This window comes from Gymnodraco acuticeps, unplaced genomic scaffold (assembly GCF_902827175.1).
Source record: "Gymnodraco acuticeps unplaced genomic scaffold, fGymAcu1.1, whole genome shotgun sequence".
Taxonomy (NCBI): domain Eukaryota; kingdom Metazoa; phylum Chordata; class Actinopteri; order Perciformes; family Bathydraconidae; genus Gymnodraco; species Gymnodraco acuticeps.
In genome coordinates, this window is record NW_022989980.1 from 565,651 (window position 1) to 591,473 (window position 25,823).

Sequence of the window (25,823 nt, forward strand, 5' to 3'; positions counted from 1 at the left end):
GAATGCATCTAACGTTCCGCTGTTCATTATTAAAAAAAACAGAGCATTAAACAAACCATCATGCTCTTACTTTGAAATCATGCGGAAATGTCGTCATCAGCGGGCCATCACGTGGTTTCCGAAAATTACCAAGTGACATGAGTAGATTTTAGCCGAGACCGGCGGAAAATATGTCTCAAAATTCCGTGTGTGTAAAAAGACGATCCACAAGCAGAAATGTGAGATCCACGAGCAGAGATTTGAGATCCGCAAGCGCATTTTTGGTCGGCAAATACAAAATGGATTCACAAATGCCTGATCGAAAGTTGTAAATGTTAAAGAGATATTCACAGATCTTTTTTTTATTTGTGAAAATATTTAGCGTATTTGCAGATCCGTTTTACACTTGCACATTTATTTGTGAGTTTGCAAATCTTTTAAATGCATTTGTGGATAGTGTTTTACATTTCCTAATCACATATTTACACACAAATAATTGTTATGTTCACACAAATAATTATGAGACATATCTATGCCCATAAAGTATACTTGCTTCGTTTCTGAAGGAAGTGACTTGGAAGTACGCGACTACCAAGCCAGCATCCTCGCGATTGAGAAACGGCCACAGTCTTTGGTAATTAATAGAATAGTATATAATTATTAAACTTAATCTTATTTTATTAAAACCTCAAATACAAACCCTAACCCTTATGGATTATATTTGAAGATAACCCAGATAAAGCAAGCAATACATGGGTCGTTTCTCAATCGCGAGAATGCTGGTTTGGTAGTCACGTATACTTCCAAGTCACTTCCTTCAGAAACGAAGCAAGTATGCTTCCATGCCACGGCTTCAGAAAACGAAGAAGAATGGAACAGGCTAACAAGTGTGCCACTCTCTCTAACGGTTTCAACAAACTACCGAAAATAAATACCTCACGATGTCTATCTAATTATGAACTTGCTTTACTTTCACGGAACACATTTATGGTGGTAACAAATTTAACAAAGTAACACATTTACCAACACTACACATTTTCTACGCCACTACATACTTACATTTAAATTAAATGTGTGCTGCGTCAGTTCAGCTATTCTCCGCAAGGGTTTTTGAAATTGGTCCGTGCGCAAAGCATTGTGGGCAGGGGCGGACTGGCCATCTGTAGAATCTGGAGAACCACAGAACGGCCGGTCGTCAAGGGCCGTTGACGGCCGGTCGGCCCTTTTAAAAAAAAAATAAAAAAAATAGTTTAACGGCATCATTTAAGTTGCGCTGACGGCCGACAGAGGGCGACAGCGGCTGCTAATGCAGTTGTGTGGTTCTTATCTGTCAAATAATCACACACGAAGAAGAAAAGAGACCGACCACACGAAGAGAAGGGATTAGACGCCGCGGCAGACAGGGAGAATGAAAAAACATGGATAAAAATCAAAGAAAACGAAAAGAAAAAAGTGGGGCAGAGAAGGCAAGAGAAAAAAAGGTGAAGTCACTCGCAGGCAGTGGCGAGCCGTGACTTTTATACCTAGGCCCTCTGACCCCCCTTCCCTCGGAAAAAAAAGAAGAGATATTACGTCACAGCGTATAGGCTACTTCAGCGGAATATAAAAACAGCGGTCCGGGGTGCAAAACGCATCAATGACAGCGACCCTCTACCACACCATTTATATAAACACTTATCATGACAGGGCACCCACAGCCAAGTAACAATTACAAATGAATTAAGTCGGCACGGCGGCCCACATTGAAAATGACTTAGGCCTACCTTTGATGATCAAATCACTTAAACACAAAGTCCATCCTCCTGTCCTTTTGGATGAAGCACTTGCGGATCATGCAGCTGATCCTTTGCCACTCCAGTTTATCATTGTAACTCAATCTTGAAAATGACTCGGTTAATAATTTCGCAACGATGTCATCACTGAAGTGAGCCATCATGAACGAACTTATGCTAATTATAAATCTATCGATCATAAATCTATCGTTTAGATGTATGATTCGAAAATAATAAAAGTAGGGTAGACATGTGGATATTATCCGGCTGAACAAAACGGGCATTTATCTAACAGGTTCGTTTTCCACAGACCTTATTTCGAGCTATTTTCCAAAATCCTATGGAGAAATCACATTGGTTTCTGTCGAGGGAATCCGAGCGCAGCTTACTTCCGGGTTTTAGGACGCGTCACTGCACCACTTGCATAGACCTCACAGCGGGCGGAACTTGTCATAAAGTCCGCAAAAATAGTGCCCGCCCATTTAGAGGGAAGATATGATGGTCAATTGTACTGTCATTTGACATTACTCTCTCATTGAGTTACTATAGCGGGCCCTCTGTGAATGTAGAGAGGGACCAACAAGCTCTCCCGTCTTCACATAACTCGCAGACGGCATTTAACCCTTCACATTCCAACAGAAACTGAACAGGCAGATTCGAAGGATTTATTTCTTTGGAAATGTTATTTTAAATACAATTAAATCAAGTTATTTTGGTAAAACTAATGAAAAATGTAACAACAAAAAAGATATGAAAAATAATATTTAAAAAAAATGTTTTTTTTTTATGTTTTCAAATATTATTTTTTAGAATATCTTAGGCCCTCACAGAGGGCTACAGGCCTAGAGGGCCCTGACGGCTCGCCACTGCTCGCAGGTGAAGCATATAAATGTCGCAAATTGACAGCGGATTTCTAACATTTGACATTTCATGTGGCCGGACTGGGTCAGTTTCCAGGGCTGAATTTTAGTCTCAGTCCGCCCCTGATTGTGGGGATTGAGAAACGGCCCCGGTCTCATATGACATATGTAAAAATCCTAACTGACGTTTACAATACACATCTTCAGCAGCAATGTGCTATGCTATCCATCAGTTGAGAGACTGAAAGTAAATCTTTGCAGTTTCACTAAAAATGAAGGCACAAAAGTAGCCATAAGAAGTATTTTATAACACTTAATCGTCTATTAAGATGCTTTATTTACACAAGGTGAAGTCCGTGTGGTCACTTTACCTACTGCTTAATTCTTCAAAACATTCTTAACTTCTGCATTTAATGCTCTCCGAGTTAGTTAATAAAAAATAGTCTAGTGTAAAAGTAAAGTCTGGTTTTCAAAATCATATTGCCTAAGTATTACACATACACACACTAAGACAAAAGGAATCAATGTATTTGGGAAGCCCATGATTAGATCAAGTTTAATTACAATAAAATAAATACTGTTCGTATATAATATTTGGCGATTACAGGTCATTTCAGCTTCCAGCACAGAAAAACTAGTGCTAATTGTTATTATTTAGTTCGACCATGAGCTGCAAACATTGTAAATAAAAGACAAGGGAGCGTTATAGTTCTGGATCATATTTTTTTATTGAAAATGTACATCAATGGAATCAAACTAAAGTAAGATATTTAATTATTTGTAGTGTGGGAGAGTTTTTGACTACAAGAGGTGATGACTGATACTAGAAAAATGTATGGCATTTTTTGACACCAAAATGTTACTTTACACTCAGAGTCACGTCCAAAGGTCATAGGTAATAAACAACAAGTCTCCACTTCAATACACAAAATATATCCTTATAAATTATACAAATGCATGAGTATCCTTTAAATACTCCCATCTGGGTTTCAGTTCAACTCCATCGTATACTAAGATTTGGCAAAGGGAGTTGAAAACATAGGACAGAGCAAATATACATTAATAAAATGCACCATTTGAAGAAAAACAGCAATGTAGTTGAAATAGACTGCAAAATTGAATTATTAGGGGATAAAAACAAGCAAGTCAAAGATCACAGCAGTAATGAAATAAAAAGATGCATGCATGCAAAAAAACAAAAACAATAGAACAGGCTTGTGAATATTAAAGCACAATGTGTAACAAAAGGCCATTACATGTGACCTCCATGGTATTTAACAGCGACATGTAAACATGGGCACCATCAAATGAAGTGCTAAGTAGAAATATTGCTTTGGATTTTTCACGAGTATGACTCTTAATTTAATTGTAATGTTCATAAAATCAGAGAGCAGGAGATATACATTTTTAACTGAATAGATTTAAGAAAAACAAGGTGATAACTCATTATATCCATAACACATTACACATAGTGCATTAAGTGCTTCTGTCCTTGATGAGTTTCGTTTTAAAATAAGCTCTGATGTTTCATCTAATCCCTTATAAGGAATAGTTAGAAATGTTTAAAGTAGGCTTGAGGCACTTATACAGTCAGTTTATTACCTACAGATGTTGGTCGGCACACCCCTACATTTGAGAAACAGACAGTTCGAACACTGAAGCAAAGCATGTATAGCTCTGGACCTGGCAACAGCAAAACACTTTTTTGCCACCTTATGTGTCGCTATATTTAGAATATGTTTGATCATTCTTTAGATCCATACTTAACAAATTCACACATCAACATACTAACTGGTTGAGGCAGCGATAGACCATCGACACCCATGTCAATGGAGTCTGGTGAAGAGTGCATGTATTAAACAACATCAGTTCCCAGTCAGCAATGGCTGTCTGACTACAAGTAAAATCGATGTAAATTGGTGGCTAAAATAGTGCCCCTGTCCACAGCAGTACATTGCTTAGGTTTATTTTCAATTTAACTGTGTTTCTCCAAACTGGAGACGTGTATTCTTTCACACACAGTGACGTCACGAGCTACCTACAATGCAACGCGCGCCATATATATATATATATATAAATACGCCATTTTCCTGGAGGTGCTAATATCCTGGAGGTGCTAATATAAACAGCTAGCTAACGTACTCAGGCAGAGCGCACTAGGTTTTTTTTCGGAATTAACGACCGAAGAAATCGCTGCATGTCTTCGGATTACATCTCTGGACTTGAGGGGTGTGCTCTAGGTCGTTACCAGCGTAAACTAGAGCTGTGTGGGTTGTCCGATTGCCCTTACAGACTGCCTGCAGATGTATGGAAAAACGACTCTCGAAAGTGGCCTTCGGTCGATTTTGGCAGCATCTACGTCTATCTTCTGGAAACACCAGGTGAATACCCCACTTGTCACAATAATATTATCATGCCAATGCATATATGTGGTATTTTAGAGTTGACTATATTGATTAAGGCAATAGACTATGATATTCTGGTTGCACCTCGCGTGAAATGGCGGATACCGGAAGTACGGTGTCGCCCTTGGCCCAAAACCCGTATGTGTGTGTGAAAGAATGTACTGTAGGTAATATACACCGAGTTAGGAGAAGTACTTCATGAAACCCAACTAAAAAACATCCAAACTCTCCTTTTAATGTGCACATGAGGCGCGTTCACACCTTAGTACTTTTCCCACTTTAGTTCCGAAATGTTGCGTTCACACCAAAACAATCCGGAACTAAAATTACTTCATGAGAACCTTTTTACCCCCTTTTCCGTCCCTGCTAGAGAGCAGGGACTTTCGTGGGAGAAAAGGGTTCCTATTTCTGATTGGCTGGGCGGATTGCAAACCACGCCCCGTAAAACTCCCAAAAAGTTTTGTGAAGCCGCCATTTTATTATCCTCGCATTAGCATTATTAGCATTAGCCCAGCGCACACACGCAGAGAGACTAATTTATGGCAACACAAAAGAAAACATGGAAGCGGTGGAGATGAGGAGGTGTCGGCGTTCTGGCGATTTACTCGGAAGGCTTCAGTAGAAGCTGCTGGGACTGAAGCCAGTCCCTAACTCCGGGGACTTCGGGTGGCAGTATACGCCGTGAAGTTGTTTGCGGCCTGCCAGTAAACCCAAAGCAGAAGAAGAAGTGACGTCAGCGGCTTCATTTGCCTAATCCATGATTCCAACGCGATCTGTACTTAGTTCATGATGAGAACTAAAGAGTTATGAACTAAATTCTGATGAACCTTTGTGTGAAAAGTACTGCGGTGTGAAAGCGCCTATAATATAGTACTTATAATCCTATTGAAAAGACGAATGCATAGTGCAAGATCAAATAATGATTTCACCTATGAGTCCTGCAAATGTGTGAACCCCAGCTTTTATTTACTAGAAGAGTCTGTTTATATACATTAAGACATTAAAGATTGAAACTGTGCCCGGTTCCCAACCAGCGTGGGTTTCATAGAGCTTCACTAGGTGGTCAGAAATACCATGCCAGTCCACATAAGGCCATATTCAACAAAAAGAGATGCGATGGGGAGAATAAAAAAGGGTTGATACAGCGAGGAAAAAACTGGAAGAGGTAAAGGGTGCTTAGTTCTTGCCGAAGCTGCAATCCCCTCTTCAGGTGGTCAACAGAGATTAAAAGAAGCTAAAGAGACAAAGAGAGAGAAAGCCAGCAGTTAGAGAGGTGGAAAAGCAGAAAAACAAAAATCATGGGTCAGGTTTTAGATTTAGAAGTTCATCTAATATCAGGTAGAAAATGTTTGATTATCACAATACAAAATTAGGTGGTAAAAATCCCTGGGATAATAGTTGTTAAAACAAAAATATTAAGCATAACATCCCGAGTTATTATTGTGATTATATTGTGCCCACTAGTGATTGTCTTTTCCTCTGTGGTACATTTGAATGAGAAAAAGTGTTAATAATTATCCAAATATGTCAATAAATAAACAAGTGCACCAAATCAAGTGGAAAAAGTGTTAGTCACATCCAAACACAAACAGTGCACATATAAACAAAAGCAAAAAGGCAAAAGAAGCAAGAATTAGATTGCTGGGGGTGAGGTTAGAGCTGCAGCGAAACACACATGAATTCATATGATAGCAGAGCAGGTAATGATTAAGAAACCCTGAAGCCCGGGGTCCACAAAGCCGCTGGTCACATTTGAGGTACTCAGTACCCACAAAGGCTGCTCCCTCAGCAAAGCTTGAGGGCTGAGGAGCTACTCAGTGCAGAGCCAGGGATTACTGCGAAGGAAAGTGAAACCACACACACCAGTGAGCCGAGGATTAGGAGGAGAGGCTCTTTCTCTCGATGTATTTTGACCCTGGAATCATGTGGACAGGGTGCAGGAATGTCTTGAATCCAAGACTGTGTTCTCTTTCAAGAGACAATAATAGCAACCTTGAAGTGGTGAAAAACAAGCAATAACTGATCAGATCAATGAATTTCCTGTCTCGATTTAGAGAGTATTAATGTCTCCGATATACAAACACCAACTGAAAAGCCTCATTATGTAAATCAAGCATTCCCACTTTCCCCATTTGGTCTCCTACGTTACAGCAATATTTGTCATACACAATGATTATGGCCACAGTTGTTATATTTGGTGAAAAATGGGCCTTTATTTCTTTAAAGATAATATTTGTTTTGTGTGTAACACTGATACAAACAACAGTGGTCCCTGCAGGACAATGTGGACATCATGAAGATCGACTTTCAAATGTGCCTTCAATAGTAAGTAAAGTAAAAAAGAAAGTTACAATTGCACTGACAACATTAATATATATATATACTTTAAAAAAAACATCAAATTTGGGTATAAAAAAGTGCAAATATGAAAGCTAATACATGTATGCACGTAACACATGACAATAAATGAGGTATGGGAGAAGTGGCAAAGAGATTAGGCTCACTAACTACTCATGCATCTGGGTAGAGTGAAACAGCTTCAGCACAGGGACAAAAATAATAAAACCAATTCTTTAATTCTTACTAATTTAAGTCTATATTACTGAGGGAATTATAAGTAACCTTTAAAGTTATATTCCTCATTATTGTCATGAAATCAAATCCCTTTTTTAGAACTTGTTATGCATTCAATCAATCAGGACTACAATCTTAAGGATCTTATAACTTGAAATGAATAACAAATAATCTGTCAAAAATAACCACCAAATGTATGGTATATGCCGCAACAAAACACCCCAAAAATGTGTGTTTATTATGCAATTATGTGTGTATATGCCTCAAAATGTAAACACTGGGGGGGAAATAAATATCACCCAAAATGTTCCAGTGAACTTTTTTGTTGTTGTCCACCCTGAGCTGGATCTGAAGCCAATGACTAAATGATTTAAAGTATTTTGGCAATTGTTGTTTGCCAGGTCAAGACAAGAAGTCACTTAGATGATTGTCCTTTTATCTAAAGATGGATCAACATTAACCTAATCCATCCTCCAATCAGATCTTTGACCACTGTACTCTCTGTTTCACTTGACCCTCAACACATTTCTGCCCATCACAAAGGTAGTCATGTATGTTAATATGTTTTTAAAAGCTCACTCCATCATGCAATTAATCTTTTAATACAAAACAAACATGGAATGCATTATTTTGTAAATGTTTATAAAAAGACAAGCTAAATAACTGCTTGTATAAACAACATACCACACAAGCACCATTCAGCAAAAATAAACACGGAGTGATGTCAAACTGATAGCAATGCCCAGCGTCTTCCAGAGAGCAGGGGGGGGGGGGGGGGGGTGCATGTGGAGGGTTGAATTATGGAGGTTGGGTGAGGGTGAGGCGGGGGGAAGGTTGGGACTCTGTAAAAAAGATGATGGGGTGGAAACTCATTCACAGCAGGACGGCCACAAGGGAGCACTTTTTCTACAGGAATCCTAAGCTGCAAATGAGAGAGAAGGGCTGTTAATGCTTCCTTTGAGTTGAATCATCAACACTGTTTCACATGGGTGACATCACATCAACTTTAGTGACCAGATTAGAGCAGATCGTGCTTTCAAGGCAGCTCAAAACAAGTTTAGAAGTTAGGGTGGCAGTACAGTCATCTATTTCTTTGAATCATTTTGGTTTTTGAAGAGGTTTTGTCCCGCCTGAGCTTTAAACAATGGGTCTGATTGTCTTCCTCATCAAACAGCAGCTTGTTTGCATCTATTTGAACAGTCATGAGCAGCTTGAGGAGTTTACAGATTGCAAGACAGATGTCTTTGTTCTGTTCGACCCTCCCCAGCGGTTGAGTCTCAACAACATCTCCCCTCTGTGGATTTGGCTTATGTATCCACTCAAGGAGGAGGGTCGTCATATGGCTGCGAGATCAACAAAACATGTCATCTCCACAAGCAGCGATGGGCCCTGAGGGTGTTTGCTGCTCTGCTGTGACCTCACTTCAGCATTCAATGGCTCTTTGTGTGATCGCTGTGCGAGTGGGAAAGGCCATTGGAGAGCCACAAAAAGACACTGTTATGGGTTTTGAGAGGCAGATGGGGCAGTATATCAAATGGGTGTGTGGGGATCTAATAAACCCGATTATTTAGGAGGCAGCACAAGGACGGTAAACACTGCCAGCTCAAGGATATGATCGACACAGATGTTAGCAAGGATATACTTTAGGCCTGTAACTCTCACATACCTGAATAACTGTGCCCATTTATCATATTGTAGCACATTTAGATAACTTCAAGTATTACATTAAATGCATTTCATTTAGATAATAGTTTGGAAAGTTTGGAAAAAAGTTCATTTGATTGTAATTAAATGCTTAAATATAGCCTGTTCTAAATGTAGGCCAGGTGCAGGAAGTCAGTCAATGAAGGGAAAAAATTGAGAGTATCTGCAGAATAGATTAACTCCTCAGACACTTGTTAGTGTAGAAACCTTCCCAGTTTGAGGACCTTTTACAGGATTCCTGATGTCTAAGGCAAGTCAAATTAAATACTTTGTTATGCTACTTTAAATGAAATGTAAGACCAACTTTACAATAACATTTAAGAAAAAAACTGTTAGGGACAATGTCAGAAAAATAGAATCAAAAAGACTTGATTTATCAAATGTTATAGTAATTAAGTCTTTATTTCTACATAAATGCCTTTTATGAGTTTATAAGAATATTTGACATTATATCTTTATTCATGTACTTGTCACAAATTAAAGTTTAATATCTTTTTTAGTTATATTTCGTAGGTGGTGTCTTACCAGAAAAGATGCCCCATGCAGCATGCAGCAAGTAGGAGGAGTTAACTGGAAAACATTATGGATGCAACATAGGTGACACATGCACTCACAGGACAGATTTACAAGCACTCATCAATATCTGTGTCAACTGGGAACTGAAGAAAACGCTGACAGATAAACAAACATTATCTGTGTTAACACTTGAAGTGAAAGTCAGTTTTAACCAGTGTACCACAGACAAAGTGGCACAGCGGCCCCTTAAGGAAGAGAACATGTATCCAGGCAGAGCTCATAAAGAAAAGAAGTGGCTGTGAAGAAAAAAAATTAACAACAGGGAAGAAAAATAAAGCAACAAGAATCTTCTCAGTGCAAGTGTCTTCTTCCTTTTTTAACAGGCACGTCGTCACATCAGCTTCAACACAAAACCAGCAGTTGATTACCAACAGGAAGGGACCCACACACATAGACCTCAACCACACAAAAACACTTCTGGCTTCCAACACTGACAAACATGTTGCGACAAACAGTCTCGTACTCTCATGGCATAATGAAACTATTGATATAGTGTTGGAAGGAACAAAGTTAATGTCAGGGAAACAACATTGAAAGTGAATACTCTAGATTCATTGAAACCAGTGGCCACTGTCAAATAGTTTCCACTTAAACAATTATGAACTTTGATCTGACCCTTTCAAGCTAATGGAACTGTCAAGTAATTGTTGACAGAGATGCTATAAAGTCATTTACACAGATCTGTTCAGGGGGGTTTCATTTCATGATGATTTCTGACTGTTGGCAATTGTTCAACTATTTCGATGAGGATAGGGAGTCATTTCCACCAGTCTCTCCCCTTCTCTGCTCCTCGTCATTTTCCACATTGGTGATAAATGATGAATTCTGGTCAGCTCTCTTAGCGAGGAATTCAATGCTTAACATATTCTCTGTTATTATATAGAGGGCAAACTGGAGCACTCCCCTGCCTCTCAGAAATACAGAGCAGAGTGAGAAGCCTTGAGCTTAACCTGAGCCTTTAACTACTTTAAAGCATTAAATTATGCAAATATAAGGCGTATTATTAACGAGTGCTGACAAAGAAACCACTAAGCGCTTAGTGATATTAGAGGAACAGACGGAAATTAAGTTCTGTCTGCATAAAGTCGAATGAATGAGTTTGCATTTCTGTCAGAATCAAGCTACACATTTCCGTCATAAAGACCCCAAAGGCTTTACAACAAACAACTTCGCACATAGTGGCAGCTATATTTATGTACTTGTTTTGGCAAATGATCAACATTATGAAAGGTCAATGTAATAACATGTGGTATTGTTCGTCACAGCTCCATAGCATCCAGACGTTTCAATCCTGAAACCGCTGGAGGTGGTCTGAAGCCCCTAACATGTACGGAGAGATGTGAGGAAGGCACAGGAAGAAGAGAACAATACTTACTTTTTCCTCTCTTTGTCCCTCTTGAGTGTGGTGGAGCCCCCTGCCTGTTGGGCCTGGTTCTGCAAGAGCTCTGCGGCAGTCTTTTTCTGTTTGAACATGTTGAGCTCGTCGTCCAGGGACTTCCTCTTGTCCTCCACTTTCTTCTTCTCGTCCTGGTGGAGCTTCTTCAGACGGTCAAACTTCTCGTGCAGCTATCGTGAGACAAACAATGCTTTAGGTTATTGAATGCAAAGGCAGAAACTTCCCTTAACAAGTGATGAACAGGATGATGAAAGGACGCACCTCTTTCTCGGCTTCTTTGAGCTCAGCCTCCTTCTCTTTCACTCTTTGGACAAACATCTGTCTCATTTCTTCCTCCTTTTTCTGCAGTTCCCCCATGAACTCGTTCCTCTTCGCTTCATACGTCTCCTGCAGACTGACAAAGGAAAAAGGGAGTACAACAATTCATAAACAGACAAAGACAACAAGACACAGACTGATACAATCTTGCAAAGGTAAAAAAGTTTCAATGATATATGGATGCAGAAAAATGCAAAATTAAAAAAACGGTCCAGCTGTTTGGGAGCGGTCTCCTCTCCAGTTGTACCTGAAGGGCTTGCTGTCAGGGTCCGTGTCCTTGAAGCCCATCTCCTCCAGTTTGCAGCGGCGGTACAGCTCATAGTGGCGGGTGTGAGTCTGCTCTCGCAGGTCCTCCATGTTCACTCTGATCAGCATTTCCCGCAGCTTGACGAAGTCACAGTGATTCTCATTTTCCACTGTGAAAGACACACATCATAGTGAGTGACAAACAAGTGCTTCACTCAACATGGTATCCTATTCATTATGTATTATGCATTAGAGTGAGAGGTACAAACAGATACTACTAGAGCTGCAGTGATAGGCTGGCTTTTGATAAGTCAATCTATAGCAGGGGTGTCAAACTCAAGGCCCGGGGGCCAAATCCGGCCCGCGACTTCATTTTATGTGGCCCCGCAAGAGCTTGCAAAGAATATAATATGTTTATTATACGGTTACATGCCGTTTTACAGAAGCAGGTTGCCAATAAACAACATGTCCCACAATGCATCTCATTTTGTGACATGCGCACTGAAGAGACTTGTAATTATTTGCCCTAGACTTCTGCATTCAGACGTAGTTAATTATGAAGTTATTACCCTATCCGATAAGAATCCAATGCAGAGGCAATAATGTTATATAAAACATTATTTTATATATTTATATCGTCTTAAAGTTACAACCGGCCCATTGAGTGCAACCATAATGCTAATGTGGCCCGGGATGAAATTGAGTTTGACACCCCTGATCTATAGAAATGAATGTAAACATTTCAGAAAATGCAGTTTTAGCCTCACAAAAAACTGCTCTTCTCTGTTTTAATTCATATTAAACAGAATCACTGTGGGTTTTGGACTTACAAAATAGAAATGTAAAGACTTCCCCCTTGGACTTGCAAAATTATTTCCAGACATTTTATAGACCAAACAATTAAATAATAAAAAGTTAAGCAGATGAATCGCTAGCTACCATAGGAAATTGAGCCTTATATTTCTAGCATCAAATAACATTTAGATTTAAAACAAATAACCCTAATGAATTATAACTTGGGAGTATTTTCCAGAACAGAATAGTGTTCCTGTCCTGTGGCTCGTCTATTGATTGTGTCACTGGACTGAACTCCGCACCCCCCTCAGATCGTGTGACACCATGTGAGTTCACTATGCACGCACACATTCACTCAGTAAATAGATCCAATGACAAATAAAGCCTCTGGACAGAAATATCATACAGAGCAGTTTGTAAGTATTAGATTTCCTTGATTTTTGCTGCATGTAAAACGGAACACTGAATATGAGGTAAAAGTGTTGACTTTCAGCTTTAGGGCCCTATTTACCCTCAGAGGTTATGTATAGAAAGGGATATACTTTCAACACAGATCTATAGATGTGAATGTGAAACCCCAGAAGTAACGCTTAATCAAATGACAATAAACCTCATGTGCAACTAGATATTTGAAAGCTTAAGGGCACATACAGTAAGTGTGATGTTTCAGATCTACACTCCATCTATTTGCAATACATTACACACAATACCAAATCAAAGAAACATTTTAAGCGACATAATGTGTGTTAATCTGCAGGAGTTAATAGCTGCTAAATGAGGTTATATAACTGCAGCAGCTCTGACGAGAGGCAGCGCGCTCTCATTTCCTGTGCAGGATGTGACCTCAGCTTACCCTGCACGGTCCCCCAGGGGTACTGCCGGGCCTTCACCATCTTGTTCCCAATCTTCACTTCCTCCGTGCTCCCCACCACGGCAAATGGCAAATGGCTCTGTGGAGCAGACGGAAAAGCATTGTTGGTACTCCGTGAAACACGTGAGAGCTGAGCAGGACCTCTCAAGTTCTCCCCACAGAACAAACAAAACTGCACATTTACACTGCTTTGATTACATCTCTGCTTACTCGTTATTAAACTAAAATCCATCTTATTCTTACATGTTAACTTACGTTCATGTTTTTCTAAGCAGCATTATATCACAAAGGGAAAAGAGAGAAACACGTGTTATATTTATTATATAACCCGACCCTATTTTTACACATGGCAAGAAGCAGCTCAGAAAGGAGGGCGGATGACTTCTATATCAGAACAGGCTCAGGATCAGATCGTACAACAACAGCCCAGAGGCAGCATACTAACACAATCAGTTGGGTAGGCCTTTGCACAGATCAGTAAACAGTTAAGGGAGCCTCGGCTCATCTGACTGAGGCTCGTTCCCACACAGCAGCTTCCTGCAGAGTGAGCGGGCTGATTGTGCCGCTCTGAACAAACTCCTCCCAGCATGAGGCGGCTTCCTGAATGCCTGAGCACACACAGAGGAGGTCTGTCCTGATTCTACATCACATGCGGGTCTTGCCGGTAAAGCGAAACGGAATCTATAGTAAACACTGTTAAAAGCGAAAAGAAGTATGATACAGAAATCAGTCCATTAACACAGCCATGGTCAGGTGGACTTGAATGTGCGAGATTTCATATTTGTTAGGGATTAATTTTGTCTTTACTCCTAGACATTTAACCTTATTCTGTGTGTTGACATTTACGACCATCCCTGCTTCTAATCTCCCGTAAGGAATGTGTTAATGCAGTCGTATGTTGATACTAGGTCTTATGGCCTGACCTGCAGGGGATAGGGGGTTTTTACGAGTGTGAGAACGCTGGCTTTTTAAGCTCCACAGATGTGAGAGACATCTCCTGTGTCTGCAGATGTTTTACGCCCATCCCCAATATGTGAATTTGACTCTCTGTAAACTAGTTAAAAGGTCTACCAAGATGCGAGGCTGATGAGATTGGACATGGCAAACCACCCGTGCAGTCAGAACCTTTGACTGTGTGACTTGTGATGTGAATTTCTCCGTCCGATGCTTGTATTAAATATCAGTGTTTGACATCAGAACTCCTGCTCGTCCCGTGTCTCCTTCATGAGTCGGTGACTCCCACTGCATTGCTACACAGAAGTTTCCTCCACAATATTGTTAGATAATAATAAAGATTGGGTCAAACAGCATCTCAAAAATGTTTCACATCATCTGATTGTTTGTGTCTTATTGTGTAAGTGTTTATGTTTCTGTTTGTTATACAAAATAAAATATTGCCCAGGGTGAAAGTAAAAATCCCCCGTGGACAAGAAGGAGAAATGTATTTTAACACCCGTTTGTCTTGGAATTAAATGTGTGAACGCACAGAATGGATAGATATATATTTATGGTCAATCAGATAATGTATTCTTAAGGAATTGTTATGAATGTATCTTCCGTACTTCTGTGTTTATTCAATGAGATGAGCCTGTGTAAAACATGTGATGTCATTTTTGAGCCTTACGTTCATGGTGGAGTTGATCTCTGCCACAGACTCGTCGTCAGTGGGGAACTGGTAGATCTGCACCCCGTTGCTCACCAGCTCGCTGGTGATTTTGATTTTAAACTTGGCCAGCTCGCTCTTGGAGATGGCGTCCGACTTGGCAACGATTGGGATAATGTTGACCTGAAGTTGAGAAATAAGAAAGAATTTGGTTTGTTTTCTGAACAGGAAAGAATACACAGCAAACACATACATCAAACTATCAATTAACAACACAATAAAGTATGGCAGTCTCAAAAGGACCCCTAAGAATGTTATGCTTATCATGTCCTACCCCCTTTTTAATATTTATTTATACTTTAAACTTAACGTTATACATAAGTACTTTGACACAATGACAAGGTGCAGACAACACTTTCAGATGGGCAGCCGATAAATAGATGTCTTTCTGTCAATTTTCGCAAACGCCATTAATTAAGTTCAAATATAGAAAGTAGTGGATGTATTCTACAAAAAGGGCCAAAAGATCAAAGCCATTGCAAATCAGATAAAGCTGGTCTTTTAGAAGTAGTAGCCTCAACTGAACAGCATTCAGGTTTAGCAACGGAATACAAAACAAAGATAACTATTTATTTTGTGCTTTCAATCACAGTTTGCCAAGGATTGTAAAACATATTTAAATTCAAATGTCCTTAAGGAATGGGTACTGAACATCTCTTCACCATTCAACACATCACAGTACCTCTATCTAGCTCCAGGCCTTTGTGGATTGCAGACAATTACACATTCTTAAGAACAGAGTTATAAACAGAGCAGCAAAGGGAGCAGCAGGCTTCCATCTCCTGCTCCATATCACTTAAATAGAATGATTTCAACAGCAAGAATGCGATCCATGTTATTCAAACAGGAAATGGGTCATTCTAATGCATACAACTTGCTGATAGAAAAAATGAGACTTTCCCTCCCACCCAACTGTTTTCTACGAGTCCTGTCGCCCACACAATCCCACAGTATTAGCTCTCCAGCTGTGGGCCCCTTTAACTAACAACACAGCTCACGGGCATTTAAACAAGTAAAACTTAACAGCACCCCTGAGTGTAGTAAGGATTCAGCTTGGTCGTGGACACTTTAGTAGAGTATTGTTTCAGCTCCCCCCTCCCTTAGGTGGATGTGTACACAGGGGAGGATGCTTTCTGGATCACACTGTTGTGAGCACTCGCCAGAGGGATCAGCTGCTTTGGCAAACACTGAGCCGTCTCTTTCTACAGAAGCCAGGAGGTCCATGCAAATAAGCTACTGTGGAAAGACCCACACACAAAAAACGAGGATGCAGTCACTGAGCTGAGTGGTTTCACAGCTGACCTACACCGCTGCAGTAACAAGACCAGAGCCAATTAGCATGCAGGCAGATGGCCTAGAAAGACTTCATGACCCATGACTAGAGTAGATAGATAAAATGCCACACAACAACAACAACGCAGTGGCAAAGGCTTTACCTACAGTATATCTTTGACATTTTACAGTAGGTCTGTTTATGTTTCTTAAGCATTACAATAGTCATTTCTAAGCATCATGCTGCTGCAGTGCAACTATCCCTTTCCTTTTACGCTAACATTGAAAGTGGGTCTCTGAAAAAGATGGCAAATTCTACTGGAAACTTAAATGCATAAAAATGTCTTCTTGCTGATAATGATAATCGTTTTAGGAAGTGAAGCAAGGCTCACCTTGCTATCAAGTTTCTTCATGGTCACCAAGTCCAGGGATTTGAGCGAGTGTCCTGTGGGTGCTATAAAATAAAGACACGCGTGGATGCGTGTGTCGTGGTAGCTGTGTAGCGTGCGCTTGATTTTCAGCTCCTCTTGTAGATACGCTTCAAACTGGGCATCGATGAACTCCACGATAGACTTGTAGCTGTCAGAAAAGAAGAAACAGGGAGGTTTTTGAGCATACCTTATTTTCCTTGGATACACTGCTACATTATCTCCTACATTTACCTATTACTCAACAATACCAAAACATTTCACACTTGAAAGGAAAAGGACACCCTGCCCCCAAAATCCCATATATGCCTTTTAAATGTTTAAGCATTCAGGCAACGCTCGTCAATTGGACTTCTATACATCAAGTTTTTAAAATTGTTCTCAGGGATGCAAAAAACCCAATGTTTTCTTCTAGAGTATAACAATTAATATAACAAATGTTTATTCATTTTCAATAAATAGACTTATACAATAACATTTGTTTAAATATTATCTGAAAAAGAGGGCAAAGGAAAGGATACATGCTATAGAAAATGGCAGAGAAAGAGGTTTGACCCCAAACTTTAAGGAGTCCAGGAAGTTTCACCCCTCCCAACACACACACCAACAAACACAGAGAAACACACAGCTTGTGTAGATACCAGAGGACTTTCTGCCAGGGGCAGTTCTCATGGCAATGAGAATGTGCATGTGCAAACTGCAGTAAGTCTAAGTTACTTCCTCTATGATTTGCAATTTGATACTAAACAAACTGTGACACCTGGAAATATCCATAGCCTTCCTATTACAGAGAGCTTACAGAGTTGGAGCTCACATAACATCTCGCCCTGAACTGACCTCAGCAGCAGAGATAGCATTTAGGTTGTGGATTGTAAGCTCGGTTCAGTATTTTATGTTTGATGAAATAGTTTCAGACCTATTTCTACAGCAGTCTTGTTTAAATACTCGGAAAAAATAACAATATCTTATTCGTGTTGTAGAAATGTACAACAAAACTGCTGAGGAAACGGAAATGGGGACCAGACTTGAAATGTTTTGGGTATCATTTAATCAGGATCAGGACTGAATGAAACCTGAGCTCCAAAAATGTTCAGGGCTCTCACAGATTCATTGTATGTGAGGAATTTAGTCTGCACGATCAAGTGTGGATTTTGGTTACTGCTCACAAAGAGAAAGAATCCAGTGTTCTTAGATCAAACCTCAAACTGGGGCCATGTGTCCAGTACCATTTACCTGTCCTCTTTGTTGATTTGGTCTCCGAACCCCACCGTGTTGACGACGGTGAGTTTGAGGCGCACGTTACTCTCCTGGAGCTCGTAGGTGTTGGACTTCAGCGTGACTCCCGGCTGGTTGTGCTGGGTGGGCTCGCCCTCAAACTTGGTGTTGAACAACGTGTCCATGAGGGTGGACTTCCCCAGACCCGTCTCACCTAGAAAACACAGAGAAAATGCCTCATGTTACTGGGATCGCAGAGACATTGATTACGGTTTCCTTCACACTAAAATGTGTACTCCAACTCCACTAACACGGCAATATCTATCATTTTTTAAGATACACAGCGTCTAGAGTATTGATCAAAAATCGAAATACATTAACAGTTACTTGTGAACTCATAACATTTTTTTAAAAAGGCAAGAAACAGACAAGGTTTACGCACATTGTGTTAAAAGATTAAAGCAATTTTATATGGGAAATGTTTCTAATAGACACCTTTGTGAGGCAATTTGTATTAGTGTCACTGTCTATCCCTTTACTCTGCATCCTTCAAAATTAACAGATATTTAATGATCTTGACACATGGTCAGCTTCGGATTAATTTAACCCTAAACTCACTTTGATTGCAGTTCAAAAAATGCATTGAATGTTTGTTTTTCTTGTGTAGCATAAATAGAATACAATTGCATTCTGTTGCAACCCAGTATTGCAGAATGACAATAAATGATACTTGAAGACTCAACTGTTACCTATCAAGTGATAAAGTAGATTACATTTGACATTTTGAAGATGCTCCAAGCTAAACATATCATTTTAAAAATAGCAGAAGGAGAGGCTTGTTATCTACTGATGAATCCTAACATCCATTTACTTTGAGAGGCAGTCAGATGACTCAGATTCAGAGCTCCCTGTGTAAGAAATTCTATTTGTATTCATCTGAGCCTGACCTACAGTCTAAGCATGTTAGCCTATTTTAATAGGATATCTCTGTATGATCCAAATCTTATCGTTCCCTCATAATCCACAGAAACTGATGCATCAACGGTCACGTTGCCTGTTTCTGACCTCAGTTTTAGTCAGTCTCTCATGCTGAAGGCAATTTGGCCACTTAGAAACTAAAGGGTAAACAGGAAATAGTTGCAAACCAATCCTCAATAACTAACCATGTGCAGTAATGCCAATCATCTTTTAGCCCAACGGAAACAAACATCTCCACATCTTTGATTCCCTCTTTGAAATTTAAACCACAACCAAATTATACAAATCACAAGATCACTTGTCTTTGCCTCAAGCAATGCTTGTACTACTTTGAACCGCTGCACTTGTGAGTCACACAATAGCATTTGCTGTCTACAACAAATGCTATTCTTAGTGTATAGCATAATTTTTGGTTCCATATGCTGGACTGGTTTGTACTTATATTTCTCAAGAGAGCTTAGTAGTAGTATTACCACCAAATAAATATGGTTTGTTTAAATTATGAGTAACACATTGTTGTTTGCTTTTTTGCCTTTCGCTCATACACAGATATAAACACCACAAAATAGTTTCAGCTTGGAGGCGAGTCAAAAACATGCCACTAGAAATGCCCACCAGGCATTTCCTTTCATGAAAATCTTTAAAGACACACATTGTAGTTATGTAACTAGACCTCTAAATAAGAACACATCCTAAAATAGATAGCATACAGGGTCTTAGAACCCAAATTGTCATGTTTGCTACTGCTGGTAGTAAAACTGTAGCATCACCAGAAATGTGATCTAGAACATATCCGTCTAGAGTTCAGTGTGTTGGTGGCATGCCTTCCTCTCTGTGTAGACTAACATTAGAAGGTGTAATTGGGAAAAACAAACCAAAATGTGGGGAAAAAAACATGTACTTTTCCATTGCTGCTTGGCAATTTGATGTGCCACTGAAACAACATAATTCCAAATAACAAATATAGTTAGACTGTGTGTGGCAGGCAGTAATGCAATGTTGCCTAAACATCTGAAGTTCTAACCAGCACTCATTTCTACACATAAAGTGGGAAGATATAAGCAAAGCTTCGTATTATCCACAACACACTGAAATGAAAACAGCACCAAAAATGGCCATAAAGTGTTATCAACGCCTACCAACGCCATCTTCAACACAAACTGAATCATCGCTTGCAAAAAAGCTCGGGTTTAGTGAGGGACTGTCGTATTAGATTTCATTAGTTGTATTTGAGTGCATCAAATAAAAAGGTACCCGAGTGTATAATTTGACAGAATAATCCAAGCACTTATTGAAGCCGAACTGACTTGTCCATCTCAGGCACCATTTCTCAGTGTTCTCACAAATCCAGCAAAAGGCTTGCTCTGTATAGTGACAGCCATACTGATACAAAAAATGTACACTTAAATTAAATAATGAAGTTCCTATCTTAACCCAGAGCATCTTACTCATCATGGCAGCCAATGCTGACTTGCCCGAAGGAATCTAAGCGCATCAAATACTGAGCAACATGCTTTACATCTTGTGGGAAAGCCTGACTTTCATTGAAGCAAATAAGTAGTCTTTTAGCCCAAGGAGAGAGAGAGAGAGAGAGAGAGAGTAAAAGCATTTTCACGCATGACATACTCACCAACACAGAGGATGTTGAAGCAGAATCCGTGGTTGACAGATTTATTGACCAACTGGTCAGGCATGCTATCAAAGCCGACATGGCCTGCCAGAGGGACAGTGCGAGCACCTTCACCCTAAAATAAAAGGAAATCAACATAACAACATCATGTCACTGACATTGCATTCATTTGCCTTGTTACGGCACTGTGTTCTCATTTCTGTACAAATGCACAGACTTCTATTTAACACTTTATAATGAACATTTACAACTCTTTAAATGGTTGTTAAGTGGATAAATAACAACATATTTAAAAAACATTTGTATTTCCTCGTAACCACACGTTCCACCATATTTGCTCTACATTTTTTAGTCTGATTTCAGGTGCAATGTTGCTCACTTCCTGTTTGCTGAGCAGTAACTTTCTTCCCACAGACGAGACAGTTCGAAACCACAATGTACATATATGGAAAGGTATTGTCGTATGTGTCAAGATAATTGAAAAAACAAAACAGAAAGCTTTGACAATAAATATATAACTTAAAGCTGATCGAGTCAAGTTAATACAGCTAGCATTTTTGATTTTTGAGGTTTCACTTTGACCCTTAAACTCCCTATTTTTGGCCAGTTGCACTTCCCTTTCAATCTACCTTACTCTGTTTGTCCACAGTCTATCTCTGGACCAGAGTAACACCAAACACCAATGTGTAAAAGCACTGTTGTTACATGTGTGTGTGGGCGGGTGGCTGCTGGTGAGTATCTCAATCCCTGTGAATCTCATTTCTGCAGCCCACGTCTGCATTATGAGGTGCAGGAAAGCAAAGAATTTAGATTATATGGCAAAGCAAGAGCTCTAAACCAGCTAAACCTCAGCCAACCAGCCATTATGTGGCTTAGCGTAACACACTTGCTTTTCAATGTGGCTTTGACAGGAAAACATTCCGTTTGCGGGTCAGTTTAAAATAAACGGGTCAAGCTGATGCTACTGGACAGTTGTGGATTATTTGGATAGTTGAAATTGGGTTTAAACAGCTGAGGGAGTATTTGGGAAACTGGGGGTATTGTGACTCAACAAACAGCATTTCCTCTTCAGCTGCAAGTGCAACATTCCTGAAACCTTTCCTGCTTTTTAAAACACTCACAGCCAAGTTACACACAGAAGGTTTTCTCAATCATTTTCATTTTGTGTGGCCACAATGGAAATCAAAGTGCAAAACCTTGCTATTCTGGGCAGTTTTTTTGGTGTAGAGGCTTTCTTTTCCACTTAAATAAAAGAAACGAGCACACTTTACACAATATTGTAAAATTGCACGGACTAAATGCATATAACTGGCTCCGTTTTGTCCATGTTTTCTATGAATATAAGACAACGCCCGAATGAAAGTTAACGGGACTTGCAAGAAACAACATAACGGAAATGAGCACCGTAGCTGAGCTGAAATGGGGGCGTTAAGAATGAATGGCCTACTACCGATGGATTTATTATCAGTTAGCTAATACGGGGTCTACAACAAAGTATTTAACACAGTACATTCAACAAAACACCATTTTGTTTGAAAGGTATGTTAAGCTCATCAGCACAGGATACCTGTAGGCGTTAGCTTACAACAATGTAAATACCTGAATTAATATATTTCAAAGAATGCAACGAATGAGCAGGCCTTACTTTAAAACCGGATATACTTAGAGATTTAGAAACGCACCATCAGATTTGTGATAGATAACCGCCACCATATGTCGTTTCATTAGCAACGTTACATTCAATTTGGGTTTCAATAAAACCACGAAACACGGATGAAAGCTTGCGTTTACCTATTCCAAATTAAATTCTCCCTCGTAACGCTAAAATTATATATTTCATATTATATAGGCCAGCAAAGAAATAACAGAGATTTATGTTCATAGTGACAATGGCACCCAGAGTAAAATGAGGCTACTCACCGCTTGCCTTGCTATCTCAGTTGACGCCATGGTGGTAGCTGCTAGGTGGAGGACGGAACATCTACTACTCTCTGTTAGCAGAGGAAGCTGCAACGTTCAAGTTACACCGAAAGATGGCCTACTGGGAATGTACCATTGTTCAAAGGGATATTTTGCAATCATACTATAATGTGATAACCGGGATCACATTGGGTGTTATTTAAATATTACAATTATAAACACTCCGCCTCGTTTTTTTTATATAGAAGTCAATTTAATATGATTTTTAAAAAGCACTGCCCACTGATCTCACCCACAGAAGGTCGTAATGGTGTCGTCCAGTGCGAATGCACAGTCAATGAACGTTACAAACGGTTTTAATTACTTTGTGGTTAGTGTCAAAACTCTCATTATTACAATTTTTTCATATGACTTTAAAATATTAACAACATACATATAAGATGTTCCACTTTATGATTATTTATCAACCTTTATTTAATCCATATGTAGTGCAAATTATTTTGTTGGTGACGCCCATTCAAATCCTCTGTGCTACATCGACCAATAGAAAGAAGGCAGCGAATTTAAAAAGGAGCCGCGGTCACTCCGAATCTACGACCAAATCATAACAACTCAGAGGTTCGAGAGCTAAAGCAGCAACCGAAGACGCTAACCACACCGAGGTAACGTTAATTGCTAACACCTGTGTATCAATGTTACTGTTGAGTCTTTTGTTAACACTTTTACGTTTTAGAAAAGGGATAATGAAAATAAGATGCCTAACGCAAGCTAACTAAGCTAAACTAACTGTCTTACATTTAGCTCAAGAATAGTTCAATAACTTGACCTCAATATGTAAACGGAAGGTTAATCGACCCTTTATTAGCTGCCAGTCATGTGGCATTATGTTGGCTAGTGATGGTTAAATGTGACCATTGTATATACATTTTAAGTAAGCTAATTATTGTTAGCATAGTGCTTGTTATGTTTGCAAAGGTTGTATGTAACGTTTCCATGAGAAAAACAAATAAAACTAAGTTTGATTTTATTGAGCTTAACAGAACAATCATGAAGATGTAGAGTGAAGTGTTACATGAAAAACGGAATATTTGGGTAGGCAGACGTAGACAGCCAACTTGCCAAACGAGAGTCCGTGTCTTTCATTAATGGTAGCTACATCTGTTAAGTGCTGTAACACTGCCATATTGGCTATTATTTGCAGTACACTTTACTATTCCTAAATGTTGTGAGTCAGATGCTGAGTAAACACAGCCACAGGGACTACTAGAACTAGTTATGATTTCACAGGACCTGATCCCCTGATACACCTCTTTCAAGATAAAGAGCCAAGCCTTGGTGTTTGTGTAAATATGACTACAATCGATATTGTTTCCCATGTTCTGCTGATAACATTGCTTCACTGATTCGGCTCCAAAAGCATTAATGATGGTTTTGTTACATTAGCCTGCACTTGCAAAAAAATAGCCATGTGAAGGCAACAATGTTACCTATGCTCCTCTTGCTATGTGTCGAAATGTCTGCCACAGCAGAGTCTCTTCCATGGTGATACATTATGTCATGCAGTAGCTAATATCAGATTGTGTTTTCAGATACAATGGCCCATATAATCTTTGCCGAGCGTGAAATGGCAAGTCTTCATCCGCCTACACTGAAGATGCGCCAGCGGATTCAGTCTGCTCCAGGTATGAGTGCCAACCTTGTGATTTTTGAAGATTTTTATTTTTCTTCTAGCAGTAATATTGATCCGTATAGAAACATGGTTTAATATTTTGCCTTCCCCCCGAACTAGAACAACTTGGATGTTTAATGACTGCCAACAGTTTAATCACGCCAAGTCGTCGCAAAGCTTTTGGTGCTGTGAACCATAACATGTCAACCCCTGCTAGAAACACACAAGAGAAGAAAACCCTAAAACCACAGGTTGGAATAAACGACAGAAGTTACAATTTCAGAAAGTACTCGGGCTATCTTGTGTTTAATGCCTCAAACAACACGTGTGTTGACACAATCTTTTGTTCCCTACAGGAAACCAAAGTCAAGCATGCTTCAGAACAGAAGACCAAAGTGGAGGACTATGCAGAAATTGAAAAGTGCATCCCTTATGACCCGCTAGGTAATTAACACTTTCATCACTGACAGTTTTGTTAGAGTTCATTCATTTTTGGTATGAAAGTCAGAGTTTATAGATCATCCTCACAATGAGAACGGACTTTCTGTGTAAATCACTGCATCCTCTGATTAGCTTTGATTCCTTGAGTCCAATAATTCCCCTCAGGACTCGGCTCTTTGAGGCCCATCTGTATATAAGAAAAATGCACATGTCAATGGGTCAACATGTATAATGTTCATTTCCCCCCATGCGGTTGCTGTGTTACAGTTTTGAAACGTGTACTTCAAAAAAGTTGTGTTCTTTTTCCTCCAGAGTTTGAGAGGTACAGCATACCTGAGGATTTGATTGCTCTCGGTAGCTTTGCTCTGCCTGGTTTGGCCAGTTTCCCACAGGCTCCAGACCTGTTTGAGGAGGACTTTATTGAGATTGCCCCACTTCCAAACTTGTCACCTGTAAAAATGCCAAATCGTTCAGGTATTGACTTCACACCTATATTTATGGATTCAAAAACATGAGCATTGGTCGATGTTAAATTCTCTGAAGCACAGGGTGGATACAATGTTATCACAGTATATGTAATTTCATGCCATAACTGAAATCTGTTTATTAATGAAAGTGCACATTGTTTTGGCTAAAGCATCACATTTTAATAATTTACTAGTGTATGCATTCCAAAAAGTAGGCTTCGGGCAACATTATCTCACGTGAATGGGAAAGCTTGTAATGGCAGCATTGCATAAGCTACAATTGTCTAGCAGGTGTAGCCATTAAGTATGGTGCACAGATTTAAAACTACAGGTATCATTAACCTGCTGTATGATTAACTTTGCTGTATTTTCCCCTCCAGATTATTTCCCCTCTCCAGACGATTGCTCAGCACTGGACGCTTTTCTACAAACACTTGATGAGCTGACAGTTGAACTTCCTTCAGAATCTTTTACTGACTAAATGTTGATGTGTGTTATGACATTTTTTTTTTTTAAAAATAAAGTTTATCTGTCCCTTTTACCTCTTCTAGTTGCTCTACAGTGTTTCTTTATAATGGGTGACTGGCTGGTTAAGTGTCAAGGGAGTAACAATGTTTTTACTTCCTGCTTTTGAAGTCCATCAG

The 25,823-nt window shown here is 39.6% G+C and overlaps 2 protein-coding genes across 6 annotated transcripts; one reads left to right on the forward strand and one right to left on the reverse strand.

Annotated features, from left to right (window-relative positions):
* Positions 1-5,958: 5,958 nt before the first annotated feature.
* sept6 (septin 6) lies at positions 5,959-22,632 on the reverse strand. 5 transcript variants are annotated; one of them, XM_034211793.1, is made up of 11 exons: positions 22,603-22,632; positions 20,683-20,797; positions 18,093-18,288; positions 16,824-17,010; positions 15,121-15,282; positions 13,479-13,575; positions 11,832-12,000; positions 11,528-11,660; positions 11,246-11,436; positions 9,820-9,864; positions 7,205-8,512 (listed from the first exon to the last, which is right to left on the reverse strand). In XM_034211793.1, the coding sequence occupies exons 1-10, from the start codon at positions 22,630-22,632 to the stop codon at positions 9,861-9,863; spliced, it is 1,284 nt and encodes a 427-aa protein (XP_034067684.1). In that variant the 3' UTR covers positions 7,205-8,512; positions 9,820-9,860. The 5 variants fall into 5 exon arrangements, with proteins under 5 accessions (XP_034067683.1, XP_034067681.1, XP_034067684.1 ...); XM_034211794.1 differs by lacking the exon at positions 9,820-9,864 and adding an exon at positions 10,158-10,210; XM_034211792.1 differs by lacking the exons at positions 7,205-8,512; positions 9,820-9,864 and adding an exon at positions 5,959-6,250.
* Positions 22,633-23,152: 520 nt separating this feature from the next.
* pttg1 (PTTG1 regulator of sister chromatid separation, securin) lies at positions 23,153-25,726 on the forward strand. Its single transcript, XM_034211816.1, has 6 exons — positions 23,153-23,264; positions 24,192-24,284; positions 24,392-24,522; positions 24,628-24,715; positions 25,025-25,186; positions 25,560-25,726. Exons 2-6 carry the CDS (start codon positions 24,197-24,199, stop codon positions 25,658-25,660), a joined length of 570 nt encoding a protein of 189 aa, XP_034067707.1. The 5' UTR covers positions 23,153-23,264; positions 24,192-24,196; the 3' UTR covers positions 25,661-25,726.
* Positions 25,727-25,823: the final 97 nt, after the last annotated feature.